The sequence below is a fragment of the Acinonyx jubatus genome, chromosome B1 (genome assembly GCF_027475565.1).
Source record: "Acinonyx jubatus isolate Ajub_Pintada_27869175 chromosome B1, VMU_Ajub_asm_v1.0, whole genome shotgun sequence".
Taxonomy (NCBI): domain Eukaryota; kingdom Metazoa; phylum Chordata; class Mammalia; order Carnivora; family Felidae; genus Acinonyx; species Acinonyx jubatus.
In genome coordinates, this window is record NC_069382.1 from 39,311,352 (window position 1) to 39,325,577 (window position 14,226).

The window sequence follows — 14,226 nt, forward strand, 5'->3', positions numbered from 1 at the left end:
GTTAAAAGAATCCTCTGCCCTGCAAAACTATCTTTCAGAAGTAAAGGCAAAATAAAAACATTTTTATCCCAAGTAACTGAAAACAGAATCCATTGCTAGCAGTTCTGCCTTAACAAGAAATACTAAAGGAAGTGACACTTGACAGTAATATGAAGACACACACACACACACACACACACACACACACACACACACAGTAAAGGTAATTAAGTAGGTAATGATAAAAGACTCTATAATTATATATTTCTGTTTCTTATAACTGATTTCAAACATCACTAAAGAGCAGCTTATATCTGGTTGCTTTCTAGTTACTGTAATAAAGCTCTGTGTTCACATCAAAGCATCCTCCCTAGCCTCAAGTTTTCTAAAGGAAAAACTGAGCCAAAGGGAGTCAGTGACTTGCCCAAGAAAGTTTATCTCAAGCATCCACCAAGGAGTTGAGTGCCAGGAGCACACTCAGAATCAGGAAATAATATTCAAAGAAATCTTATAAACTGTCTTATCTCACTCATATTTTTAAATTACTATTTCCATCATTCTTTGAGGGTGATAGCAAGCAAATGCTTATGGTTTCTTAAGTTAGTAAAAAGATTTCAATTTCAGTTGTCTCAATGAGAAATAGGAGGAACTGCTAAATTTTCACCTGACTTCCTGCCCAGACGAACAATGTTTTAGACTTACTGCCTTGTTTAGGCTGTTTACACTGTGAATTTGGGTAGAATTGAATTAAGTTTGCAGACTTCTGATAAAGCACTTCAGAGGCCTGAACCAACTTTCAGGCCTGAACCAACCAGTTTTTGAATTGCAAAAAGGAAAAGTCTGACTGAATCAATTTAATAATTATTTGTTCCCTCTTGCTTTTTCTGCTGCCTAAGAACTATTGCTTAAGAACCTCTGGAATGAAAATAAGAGCTATGGAGCTGTAAGTTGAGCATGGAAAATAGTTGAGATAATAATCTCCATCTATCCACTCTTCTATTTATGTTAATGTTCTATTAATAGAAAGAATGTGTAGTAGTATCAGGAATCAATGTTTTTATAAGTACCATTCATATTTCTGTTGAGCTTCTATAATCAGAACAAAATTAGCAAATAAATATGTAGGAACCAGGATACCCATACATAGTCCCATTTTAAACTGTAGCTGAAGGGAAAGTATTACTTTAATACAGCTCCTAGAGCTTAGCCAGACAGCCCAACACTTCAGGGCACAGAACTGGAACAGTACGCCTAGGTTTGCCATTTGATAGGAGTGATGTTAAGTGATTTATTCATGAGAATGATTCTACTTTCAGTTATGAGTGGAGAAAAAATTATGTAGAGTAACTGAGGGGAATCCATCTACAGTGTACACAGAAAGGGAAAAAAATGGTTCGAAGCCATTTCCGTCTTAGGACAGGAGTAAATGTATAAAGCTCAGCTATCCTTGTCCCTTGCTTTCAAGCAGTATCGTACCTGCAACACTCCAGCAAGGGGGTCATAATCCTTAAAAAAACAAAAACAAAGAAACTCTTAGCAGCTTTCATGTTTCTTTTTTTTTTTTCAAATTAATTATTTTTTGAGAGAGAAAGAGAAAGCACTAGTGAGCAAGGGGCAGAGAGAGAGAGGGAGAGTGCAGAGCCCTGAGCCGGTTCGGTTCGTGCTCACCTGATGCAGGACTCATGCTCACCTGAAGCAGGGCGCGAGCTCACCTGATGCCGGGCTTGAACTCATGAACTGTGAGAAAACCGACTGAACCACCCCAGGCGCCTCTAATTCCACATTTCTGATGGGAGCACACTGCAGTGTGCAACAAGCCATTCAGTTATAAATTTTTTCTTCCTCTCCAAGGGCAGTCTTACTACAATGAAAGACTGTTTGCCATATCTCCAAATTTGATAGAGTGGCCAATATGTATTTCATTATAGTAACTTTGTGGAATCATGAAATTTGAAATAGAAACAACTGGGGTGCTCAGCTGGCTCAGTCAATGGAGCATGTGACTCTTGATCTTGGAATTGTGGGTTCGAGCCCCACGTTGGGTGTAAGTATTACTTAAAAACAAGGGTGCCTGTTTGGCTCAGTCAGTTAGTTGAGCATCTAACTTTGGCTCAGGTCATGATCTCACGGTTGGTGGGTTTGAGCCTGGAGCTGGGCTCTGTGCTGACAGCTTGGAGCCTGGAACCTGCTTCCGATTCTGTGTTTCCCTCTCTCTCTGCACCTCCCCTGCTCATGCTCTGTCTCTTTCTCTCAAAAATAAATAAACATTAAAAAAACAATTTAAAAAACCAAAATCTTTTTAAAAAATAAAAAATAAAATAGAAACATTAAAGCTTTTTTAAAATAACTGCTCATACAGTCATTCAAATTCCATTTGAACGTCTCCAAGGAAATGGCGCTTGCACCTCCTGGGGTAGTCTTTCAGTTTTTAAAAACTTCTGTGTCTTCTCTTCTTCAGGCCAAATCACCATAAACCATTCATTCATGCATTCATTCATTCATTCATTCATTCATTCATTTTAAGGGGAGGAGGGACAGAGAGAGGGAGAGAGAGAATCCCAAGCAGGCTCTTCACTGTCTGTACAGAGACTGATGCAGGTCTCAAACCCAGGAACCTGTGATATTGTGACCTGAGCCACCCAGCCATCCTTGTAGTAACTCCTTTTATCTCCTTTTCATTATTGTTGCTCTTTATTTCTCTTTATCCTTTTAAAAATATATTTACTTAACCGATTTCTTATAATGCCTTCATACAGAGCAAAAGGCTTTTGGAAAACATCTAAATAACACATGCTTTATGAGCCAAAAAGAAACTTAAATGTCAGAATGACAAAAATGCAGGAGGGAGAGTGGATACAGCAGGAATGAGGCCTGCAGAAGAAACAGGGTCTGGAGACGCTGAGCCCACAGGATCTGCAGTGGAAACTTTATATCGAGGAGCAAAATAAGTTTGTGCATGTTCCAGAAATTCATGAGGGCCGTTGATGGCATTGTTTGAGAAAGGGTCAGGAATTTCCACCCCCTCTCCCCACAGCACAATCCTGCGGTTCATAGTTGCAGACTGCACTGCCTCTTCCTAGTCCTGTGGTCTCTGGTTGATACAGAATAATTGGGTTGGATGGGACTTGAAGATACCATCTGATCTTGAAAATTTACAAAGATCATGGCTCTACAGCATTCCTTGTAGCCGGTTCTCTTTTTTACCCTTTCCTCTTTCCCCATTGTTCCTGCCTCCCCATCCCCAGCTCAGGCCAAGACCCCAAGGAATCTCAATTCCCCAAAGAGGAGCTAGTGTCATTAAGAAGGCCTGATGAATGCCAACCAGGAGCATCACCTCTTTACACTGCTTTCATTCGAATACCTCCATATAGTAAGTAGGAACCACCATCTCACTTCTACTTTGTTACGACAGTCACATCTTCAAAACGACCAAAATTGGACCAGATGACTTCTCAAGACTTTTCAAACTCTGATGTTCTCTGATTCTCTAATGCTGTGAACCAAAATAGGAATAAGAGACTAATCTTAGGTTGTTCCTTGTGAGGATTAACCTCAAATACTGTTCCAGTAAAAAGGCTTGCAGTGCACTTGGCACCCTCAGGACATTTTCGTATTTTCTGGGTGAAGTTCAGTTCTTCTGGCCAGTCCTCAAGAGAAGCGTACAAAGGATGAAGGAAGAATTCTAAAGAAGGACCAGGTGTGACTGAGGATGCCCTTTAGAATCCCGTAGATGGGAATATGATAGACGACTCCAAACCATGTCCAAAGGTTTGGTCCAAACCAGTGACCTTTTCACACAGTGCCCAGGTGCCAGGACAAAGGGATGTTCTTGAAAGTGAAAAAGATAAATAAAAATATATAGATGTATTTATATCTTAAATTATAGGTCATAAACTTGATGGAAGAATTGTCTGAGAGGCCTGGGTTGAAAACAGATTGATAGTAAATTCATTTTGTTTATTAGCAAAAACAAAGCATATTTTGGTGGTACATTCCTAACTTTAAAAAAAAAATGTACTTTCCTTTGTAGTGTTTTAAACAGTTTTTCCAATGCTAAAAACTAGTAGTTGCTCATCATAGGAAGTTTTGGATAATATAAAAAAAATGTCAAGAGCACCTAGAGAATGCTGAACCTTGGCCCTATTTCTTTAAAGTCTCATTACTGGTGCGTGCTTAAGCATAGTTGATCATATGGCACACACCATTTGTATGCTGGTTTTTTCCATAGCAGACTGTGTTCCAATGCCATGAAAAATTCTCAAGTTACATTATGTTAGTGAATATGTTAAATTTCCTCTTTAGAAGTCACCAGTATTTCCTCAGCCTTTCCTCCTGTCTGGGGACAATTAAGTGGTTTTCTTTTTTTCGTGATCATAATAAATGACATTTTTGTACATCAGTATTTGTTCACATTTCACATTATTTGCTTATTTTCTTGAGCTTGTGAGGTTAATGTCATAAAGACACCCATCCCCTCCCTGAGTACTCTCTGTTCAAGAGAGAGTACTGGGACCACCACGGATCTGACCCAGCCTGGTGTGTTTATAAGGACCATTTCCCATATGAAAAATAAATGGTCCTACTTAGAACCTTTTAAATCATTTCCAACTATACTTATGAGAGAGAACATTTCAGAACTGATTTTAGAATTGGTATTGGAGTAGCAGAGCAAGGTGACACTTTTCTTTATAGTTTGCTTCTACTCTAACTTATTTCAATTGACCTCCTTGAAGCTTTAGGTGTATGAAGTGTCCACAAGTCCAGATTTAAACTATCTTCAATCTGTGGGCCTCTGTAGGAGTGATTTTCAGTCCAGCTGTTTATATTTGCCCTAAACCTGAATGCATATAAATGGGTTTCCACCTTTTGGATCCTGGAGAAGTGAGATCGAACACCTGTCTCCACAGGAATGCCCTGCTTTTCTTTTTCTGTGCAAGTAGTACGTGCCTAGTTGGAAGAGAGTTCACTAGTTTGTCCTCACAGCAGGCCTTTCTCTTACATCTCTGGCCTTGAAAGAGTTCTATCTGAGTCCCTTTCTGTGGAACTCTGTATTTGCAGTTGTAAGTCAGCCACCTCCTCTACTTGATCTATATTTGCTCTTTGCTTCTTGCTGCCATTGTTTTAACAAGATGTGACACCCTGTCTTTGAGCCTTGCTCGATTGAACTGGCTGCTTTTATTGCATCTAAGTGGAATGTTGCTTCTTTCATTGAATAAGAGAACTCTTTCTTTCTTTCTTTCTTTCTTTCTTTCTTTCTTTCTTTCTTTTTTTCTTTCTACTATTTAAAGGGGAGCTTGGGGGGCAGGGGGAGGCAATGCTGGCAATATAGGAAAGGAGAAATATCAAAAGCAAATGGTTTTTATGGGTTTTTTTCCTCAGGTTTACTGAGGTATAATTGACAAAATTGTAAGATATTTGAAATGTACACCACGGTGATTTTATATGCATATATATTGCGAAAGGATTCCTCCCATCTAGTTAATGAATACCTCTATCACCTCACATATTTATATATGCTGGTGTTATTTATAGTTAGTTTTATTCAGGTACAGTTTACATGCACTAAAATTCACCAGTTGCAAGTGTACAGTTTAAAGTGTTTTGATACTCAAGATATAGAATGAAAAGTTTCCTGCGTAGACATATGTTTTCACTTCCCTTGGGTGAAAATACCTCAGAACGGGACTGCTGACTTGTGTGGTAAGCATACGCTTTATAAGAAACTGCCAACCTGTTGTCCGAAGTGGCTTAATCATTTTGCGTGACGCTCTTTTCTTGGCACCTTTTAGAAGTTTCTTTGTCTACCTCTTCACTCCCTCCACTCCTCAAAACTGCTCCTGGGCCTTAGAGTGCATATCAATCTTGAATCAAAGACAAGGCCAGAGTTTGTACATTGAGGAAGAAGAGCAGGACTAGAGGAAGGTGGACTGGGTATAGCCACATGACTACTAGAGGTGGGGGACATAAGAGTGAGAAAGATCCTTCCAGAAGGATTATTGGAACCTCAGGTTGTTCTTCCTATGCCTACAGTGGTACTGATACCTTCAGGTTGCTTGAAGCTAACCACAACTTACAAAGCACTTGTGCATACATTAGATTTGATCCTAACAATAATTCTATAAAGCACATGTATTATTACTATTCCCATTTTACAGATGATGAAACAGGATTCAGAAAGTGTATGTGACTTACCCAAGGTCACACTGCTACTTAGTAACAGAGCCAGGATTAGGCCTTGAGTTTCCTGACCATTACCCCAGGACTTTATCTGCTAGTAATGATAATAGTCACCATGTATTGATCCCTGGTACTGAACTAGGGCTTCTGCATGGCCTCCACATTATGTACTATTATTCCCATTTTCCAGATGAGTCATTTCAATGACTTGCCCATGATTGTGTAGCCAGTAGCTAGCTGGATTGGAATGGACCCAGAACCTCTGACCGCAGGTCCTGTGCTCTTTCCTGTTCTTCATGCCGGAGACACGAATGTTCCTTTTTTTAATGGCAGAGAGAAGAGGAGAAGCTAGAGAGCATGCAGTGCTGGGAATGAGCCACAGTGTCTTAGCAAACTGTCTTGCCACTTCTTTTTCAGTTGATACTAGGTTTTAAATCTGCAGCCTCTTCACTTTGAATGTCTTACATCTTTATTATCAGGCTTTACACTCATGCTCTTTGTCCCCAGAGAATAAACCTGCTTATTCCTGCTTCTGTGATCTGTGTCATAGATACAGTTCCAAGCTGGGTCTAACATTGGCTTGACTGTTTTGCCTCCCCTTCTGACATTTTTCCCCATTTCCCTCCCTCTCTCTTTTCTCTACCCCTCCTCTCTACCCCTTTCTTGCTGTCTTTCTTGCTTCTGCTTCAGTCAGAATATCATCTGCCTTTCCTTAGGCTCCTTTGTTCCCATAGACTACTTTGCATATCTGTAAATATGCCATTTAAAGGTAGTTAAAGCAAGTTTCAGAGCCGTTCTAGTAATGTTTCAGTTTTTTATCATTAGAGTGAAAATATGAAACTCAGTATTTTTCATCATAAATACACTATTATTTTTTAAATTAATTTTGTGTTTATTTTGAGAGAGCATGAGCAGAGGAGAGGGGTAGAGGGAGAGACAGAGAGACAGAGAGAGAGAGAATCCCAAGCAGGCTCCACACTCAGTGCAGAGCCTGATGTGGGGCTCAAACGCACGAACCGTGAGATCATGACCTGAGCTCAAATCAATAGTAGGACGCTTAACTGACCGGGCAACCCAGGCACCCCTTAAATTAATTTTTTAAATGTAAAAATATAAAGTAGATGTTGTCACGAGCTATTCAAGAATGATGGTGTTGGGGCACCTGGGTGGCTCAGTCGGCCAACTTCAGTTCAGGTCATGATCTCACAGTTCGTGGGTTCGGGCCCCACGTTGGGCTCTGTGCTGACAGCTCAGAGCCTGGAGCCTGTTTCGGATTCTATGTTTCTCTCTCTCTCTCTCTCTCTCTCTCTCTGCCTCTCCCCTGCTCACACTCTGTCTCTCTCTGTCTCTCAAAAATAAATTTAAAAAGTTAAAAAAATTTTTTTAAAAACAATGATGGTGTTAATACAAACTCCTTATGATAAGATCTACATCCTGAATGTTGAAAGAAAAAAATGATTCTGCTGTACTATTCTGCAAATAAGATTTCCAAAATGTATCTCCCATTTTACTTAAATATTTACTTAATATTTTCTTGATGAAAATGTGGTCATTTTTATGGCTAAGTAGTCAGACTCACTCACAGGTAGCAGAGAGTCATAGATTTTACATCATACCATTGAAGAGATTACCGTCTTCAAATTTCTACCTAAGTGTCAGAATTCAAGATCCAATCCTAGCTGCTAGGAAAGTAGGTTTTACATTTTCAGAGTTGAGTGTGAGGCACTTTGGGCTTCAGAAGAGGTGTTGGAAAATTATTTCAGAGCACTGAGGTCCTCTGCATGGGGGACCTGGCTCCTTCCCTTCACATGGTGGAGGGAGAGCTTGGCCTGGGTGCAGTCCATGAAACCTCAGAGAAAAGCTCACCACAGGCCAGAAGCTAACAAGGAAGGGAGGTTGGTCATGGACCAGGCCTTTAAAACCACAGGATCCCTGGGAACAAGTCATAACTCAGCCACAGTCCACCACAGACCTGCTTGTCTGGGTTGGGTCATGCCGGCTGAGGAGCTGATTGGGCTCCGATGCTGAGAGAGGAGGAACGTGGATGGAAGACTGGCACCCCCTCCGTATGTTTGCTTGGAAAGACCAGGGGTCATCTTGGATGTTCTCTTCAGCAGCATTTCAGAGCAGGGAGCCTCCCACCCAGGCTTTTTTTTGCATTAATGTCTATTAAGTGCTACAACTCAGCAACATCCCTGTTTTTAGACAGTGTACAAATTCATCTAGAAATATTCTGAGAATGTTTGTTTTCACTTTTTCTTCAGCCTTCATATTTCTAGTGTAGTAGATAAGAGGGTATGAGGTAGAGGTGAAGCAGATGCTCATGGAGGAAATTCTAGAGAGAGAACCTGTAAACACTTTACTTGGGAGTCCTGCCAGCATGCTCACTGGGCCTGGTGAAGGAAGCAGGGCTGGTTCAGAGATCAAGGGACAGAAGTGATGGTGAGCAGAACTCAGAGTTGAGAAACATGCTCAGAAGCCATTGAAGGCACCGAGGAAAGAGAATGAGGATCTTATTACCATTACAGGTTTGGGAGACCGAACTCACGAGACCACTAGTACCTCTCCCAATGATCCAAAAGATTCTAAGGTTTCTGTTCCTCAAATGCAAGAGGTTGGCGGCGTTTGAAAATTGAAGAATATCTTGTAACCTTATAAGAATATCTTAGCCATATAGGGGCTTCATACTGGGTGAAAGAGAGAGAGTTAGGGGGCTTGTTCTGACCCTCCTTCATCTTCTGACCCTTTTCAGAAAAGCTCTTGTAGGAGAGAGAAAAGAACCAAGGCTTTCACTGGAAGTTATAACATTGTGCCCTTGTTGAAAATCATTGCTGAGGAGAAGAGGCATTTACATGTGATGCTTCCACACATCAAGCCTCTCTGTCTCCCAGCTACATGATTTCTATGAACTCAAATGAGTTGATTCTTCAGTATCAGGTCTAGACTGCCTCTCAAGCAGGCTCCACACTCAGCGCAGAGCCTGATGCAGGGGCTCACCACACTGGGATCATGACCTGAGCGGAAATCAAGAGTCAGGCGCTTAACCGACTAAGCTACCCAGGTGTCCCTTCCTTATCCCAATATTAAGTAAATATTTACATTTTTTTTTTCTTATTCTCTTCAGGTTTCAGTTTTCACATTTAAATCTTCCATTTATTTTGGTATGAGGTAGGGATCTTTTTTTCTTCCTTCCAGTTAATTAGCAATTAGCACATTGGCCCAACATCACGTTGATTAAGCTGAACTGTCCCCACTGATTTGATTGCTCACCTCCAAAATCCTGCTTTCAAACACCCAGCACTCTCAGGTGTCATACCCGGCCAGACCTCAGCCACTCTGAATTTGGGCTTCTGTATTCTCGACAGTCTTGGCCTTGTGTGCGATGTTCCCTGGCCACCCCTGACAGTGGCCCCGTCTCAGCAGCATTACCACCTTCTGTGCAGCAAGTTGCACACTTGTTTAACTGCTTTGTTTTATTTTGCTCCTGTTTGATAAAAATTAATGGAAGAGGGAGAAAATCAGGGTGTTGGTACTTGTCATAAAAAAAACAGGCCCTATAAATATAAAACAAAATAGTAGTCATTTGGTCTCAAAAACACCTTTCTCCTTAACCAGATGTTTATAAGATGTAATGTGATGTGTTCTTTGCTGAATCAAAGAACATAGACATGATTGTAGAAATAAGTTGTCTAAGATTATCTAAGTAGGAGAGGGAATCCCTGGTCTGAAATGTTGCCTGAGGGATCGTGAAGACAATGAAAAGCCTGGGCTGAGGATATACCTTCTTTGGTGCTCCTATGATTTACCTGTGTGTGCAGCATGTCCCAGAGTGAACCAGGGCTCGAACCTCTCCCTAACATATAAAAACAAAACTAGAAACAGTGTAAAAGAGAAAACATAAAAACTCTATTTGACTATTTTTCATCCCAGGTCCATGAGTCAGTAACCAGCTGTCTCTTTCAGCCCCTGCACATAGGCCACCACAAAGTTGACTTGACTTGAGCCACTGAAACCTCTTTACGTCCTTTCTCTTCCCTTCGGTGCCACCACCACGCTGGGCCAGGGGCCTCCCCTTATACCCGAACCATGCAGAAGGAGGAGCCTGGTAATTACCTCTCTACATTCACCCTTCTGTCTAGCCCATTGTCTGCATGGCAGCCAGAATGACCTTTCCAAAATGAACATCTGACAGGTCAGCCTCCCTCTGGTTAAAACCCTTCTGTGGCACCCGACTGTCTGCATGATGGCCACAGTCTTGAGTAGGGCTCCTGTCAGCTTGCTTGCGGCTTCCTCATGCTGGCCTGCCTGTCCTCCCTCACGCTGCTCCTTCCTGCCCGGGCAGTGCCTGGAACGCCTCCCCCACCCCAGAGTTAACTCCATCATCCTTAGATCGCCCTTGAGCCTTCCCTGCCCTCTCAGACCCAGAACTGCGCTGTCACGACACTGCGTGATGTGTGCCTCCTGCCTTCGTAGCACTCATGACAGCTAACAGTCATACATTTGTATGTTTATTTGGTTAGCGTGTGTTGCCCTTACTGGGCCGTAAGCCCCACATCCATTTTTACTCATCATCATATTCCTGGTGACTGGCACAGGGGAGCTCATCAATCAGTATTTGTTGATGTTATTCTTTCTCATTTGCCCTCTTGACAAGCTAACCTGGCAAAGAAGATTGCATCAAGAATTCTACTTTAAGATTAGATAATATTGGTCCAAAATATTTCTATTTTGTATTTTCATTTGTAGACTTAATGTGCCCATGGTATTAATAAAATACTCTTTTAGTAGAATATTGTCTTTTGCCTTTAGAGTGGTCTTTTCATTTGTCTCATGTGGGATCTAAATCTCCAGAATTGCATAGCCTTCAAATCTTAGCAAATGATAAAATCTATTAGTATATATTTTGTTTCATGATATGCCTGTAATATTGCACACATAGATGGCTCTCAGTAGATGCTTATTGATTTATTATATACTACTTTAGTTTGAAAAGCATATAACCCAGTTTACAGTTTTTGATGGAAAGAAAAAAAAATTAACCTTAATACTACAACTCAAATTTAGCCACTGTTCTGATTGTAGTATATTACCTGCTGGTCTTTTTATATGTATTTTAACATTGCCATAAGCACAAAGTACATAAAATTTAGCATCCTGGTTTTTTTCTTACTAAATAACCTTAATGTTGATTGATCATTATATTGTCTGTGTCTATGATGTATGAGCCTAATTCATTCAGTTCAATTCAATAAGCATCTGTGAAGAACTGGACTGTGCTAGGCACCATTCTGTACGCCTAATACTATTCAAAGAAAACGATACCACAGATTTGGTACTTTGACTATATAATAATAGAATACCATAGTTCCAAAGCTTTTGGTGACACATTTACTTCATAGATATATTAATTTTGTGACATTGCCTGTTTATTGTGGAGGAATATTGCAAGTCTTTTCTCCATGTTTAATAGCTTCTTTTTTCATGTAATCACCAAGTTTATTAGGGCTTCCCATGTGCCAGGCACTATTCTGTGTCCTGAACCCTAGTGAAAGGAGACAGACAAGAATGGATGAATGAATGCAGTGATAAGTAGAAAAGATAAAAAGGAAGGTGAGCGGGACGGGATAATGGCATGGGGGGAGGGGCTGCTCTTTCACAATGTCATTTGAGCAAAGACCTAAATAGCGTGAGGAGTAGCTACACAGCTGTCAGGAGATTTCTGTCTGGCAGAGGGATCAGCAGGTGCAAAGGCCCAGAGATGAGAGTGCTTTGTGTTTTCAAGGAAAAGCAAGGAGCCCACGAGGGAAGGAGCGATCGGAGCTGAGGTCAGTGGGCTGGGGTGGGGCCCTGAGGAGACCTTGGAGGGTCTTCCAAGGTGTGATGAGACCTCTGGCTTTTCCTCTGAATGAGATATGGGTAGTCATGGAATCATGACATCTGAATCGTGTTTCAATAGGATTGTTTCATTCTGCACCTTTCTCTGTTCCTCCTGCAAGGGCCTTCGGTTTCCACCTTTGTTACCCTCTGGCTAGTCACTTTATACTAGAAACTGTAAGCTTTCTTTCAGGTACATGCATGGTGTATTCATAAAGTGCTCATTCCTTATGTGTAAATGAGCAGGTAGATAATTAGCCATACCCTGTGGTGTCACAGAATCACATTTGTTAATCGCTGTTCCAAGAAATTAGGCACATTCCACATATTTCAAAAACTCTACAACTGCATCCTCATTTTTTTTGCCCATTTGAAATATATTTTGCAGATTGCATAAAGTCATATCCTATTAAGGCTTAATTGGCAGCCTATAATTATAAAGCATGCTTCTTCAACCACTGATACTGTAGAGACCAGCTTTTTTTCTTTTTTTTTTTTTTTTTTTTGGTGGAGGGGGGTGGGTAGGCAGTTAACCTAATTATAATCTTCCTTGAGTTGCTTTATGGTTAGATCTGTCACATGTCAAAGTTAGATTCCATTAGTAGGCTTAAAACATTTATTTCTGAAAGAACAAACTGTTACAGGTTGCTTAGGGTAATTGATTTCTTTTGTTTTCTGTTACAGGAGGAGACATCACAGCTTTCCCAGATTGGGAGGAAAAATATGGAATGTGTTTTACCGCTGACTGAACACAACCAAATGAACTGTACTGACAGTAGTTTGAAAACCAGCAGTTAGCAGTTTGTTCAGGCTCTAACATTGTCCAGCACTTTCCAGAGCAAACTCACTGTTTACAAGAACTCTCGGCCTTACGACGTTTATAACCTCAAGCTTTGTTTATTTAAAATATTCCCGCACGAGAAAAGTTCCTGGCGCCCACTTTCCAAAATGGCCATGGATGAGTATTTGTGGATGGTCATTTTGGGTTTTATCATAGCTTTTATCTTGGCATTTTCCGTTGGTGCAAATGATGTTGCCAATTCATTTGGTACTGCTGTGGGCTCTGGCGTGGTGACCTTGAGGCAGGCATGCATTTTGGCTTCAATATTTGAAACCACCGGCTCAGTGTTATTGGGAGCCAAAGTAGGAGAGACCATTCGAAAAGGTATCATTGATGTGAACCTATACAACGAGACAGTAGAAACACTAATGGCTGGGGAAGTTAGTGCAATGGTTGGTAAGTAGCATTATTCTTTACGACAATAAGAAACGTTTCCGCTGGCCTACTTCCTTCCCTACAGTACTTCTGTCCTGTCCATAAATGTGATCTTTGCTTTAACTTCAGAAACTGGTGTGATGTTTCATATTTACTGCATCTTATTTTTGCTTTCTGCACTTTAATTTCTTTCTTTTTTTTTTTTTTTTTTAGTGTTCAAGTGTCAAGCAACCGTTTTCTCAAATTCTTAGCAAACTTTGCTGTTAAAATAGTTTTGGCTAAGAGTACTTTATTTATGAAGTCCAGACAAAGATTGTATAATAGCTGTCATTTTCAAGTGGTTTGAAAGATTTTAAAGAAATAACTTGTCTAAGTGAATGTGTTTGTAAGGTTTATTTGGGAAATAGCCTTGATATTTCCATAGATATTTCATCAGTTACAATGCACTATTTTGAATACTTGGATGCTAAGAAACAGTTTTTACTAACTTTTGTGTTCTCGGTTTGTGTGCTTGAGTAGTTACCAGATGAATCTTAAGTGCCTGTGTTTCAAGAAATTCCAGTCTTCTATGTTATTTGTAATCCTTTTTGTGGCTTTTGTTTTGATTTTCTGATTTCTACCTCTGGAAGCTCCATTTGGTATGTTTGTTTTGTTTTCTGGCCAAAAGACCATTTGTGTGTCACCTGTTTACAGTATGACCTTATACTGGTGGTTTCCGGTTGTCTAGATGAAAGAAAAGTGTCAAGGGCAGTGAAGCATGTTAATAAGCAGATTGACCCAATCAAACAGTGTGATTTCTCCATTGGTCAAGGTGACCATCAACTTGAAGCACTGTGGGGCGCTTCCCTTCCTGCACTTGCTACAGCTGAGAACAAGATTCAGGCAGGAATATCTTAAGTGCAGCTGACAGGACTCTTTCTCTGCTTGCCTCTAGGTAGAGATGACGTCCCAGCAGACAGCTGATCTATACGGGTAATTTG

General features: G+C 40.7%; 1 protein-coding gene across 13 annotated transcripts in view; it reads left to right on the forward strand.

Annotated features, from left to right (window-relative positions):
- Nucleotides 1-14,226, forward strand: part of SLC20A2 (solute carrier family 20 member 2) — a 107,109-nt gene that overhangs the window by 45,253 nt on the left and 47,630 nt on the right. For 11 of the 13 annotated variants that reach the window (XM_027071496.2, XM_053216520.1, XM_027071491.2 and 8 more), the window contains one exon: nt 12,715-13,267. In XM_027071496.2, the coding sequence (XP_026927297.1) occupies nt 12,979-13,267 (289 nt within the window). In that variant the 5' untranslated portion in view covers nt 12,715-12,978. Of the gene's footprint in view, nt 1-5,287; nt 10,262-12,714; nt 13,268-14,226 lie in introns of those variants that run through there. The other 2 variants (XM_027071532.2, XM_053216527.1) reach the window with 2 other exon arrangements.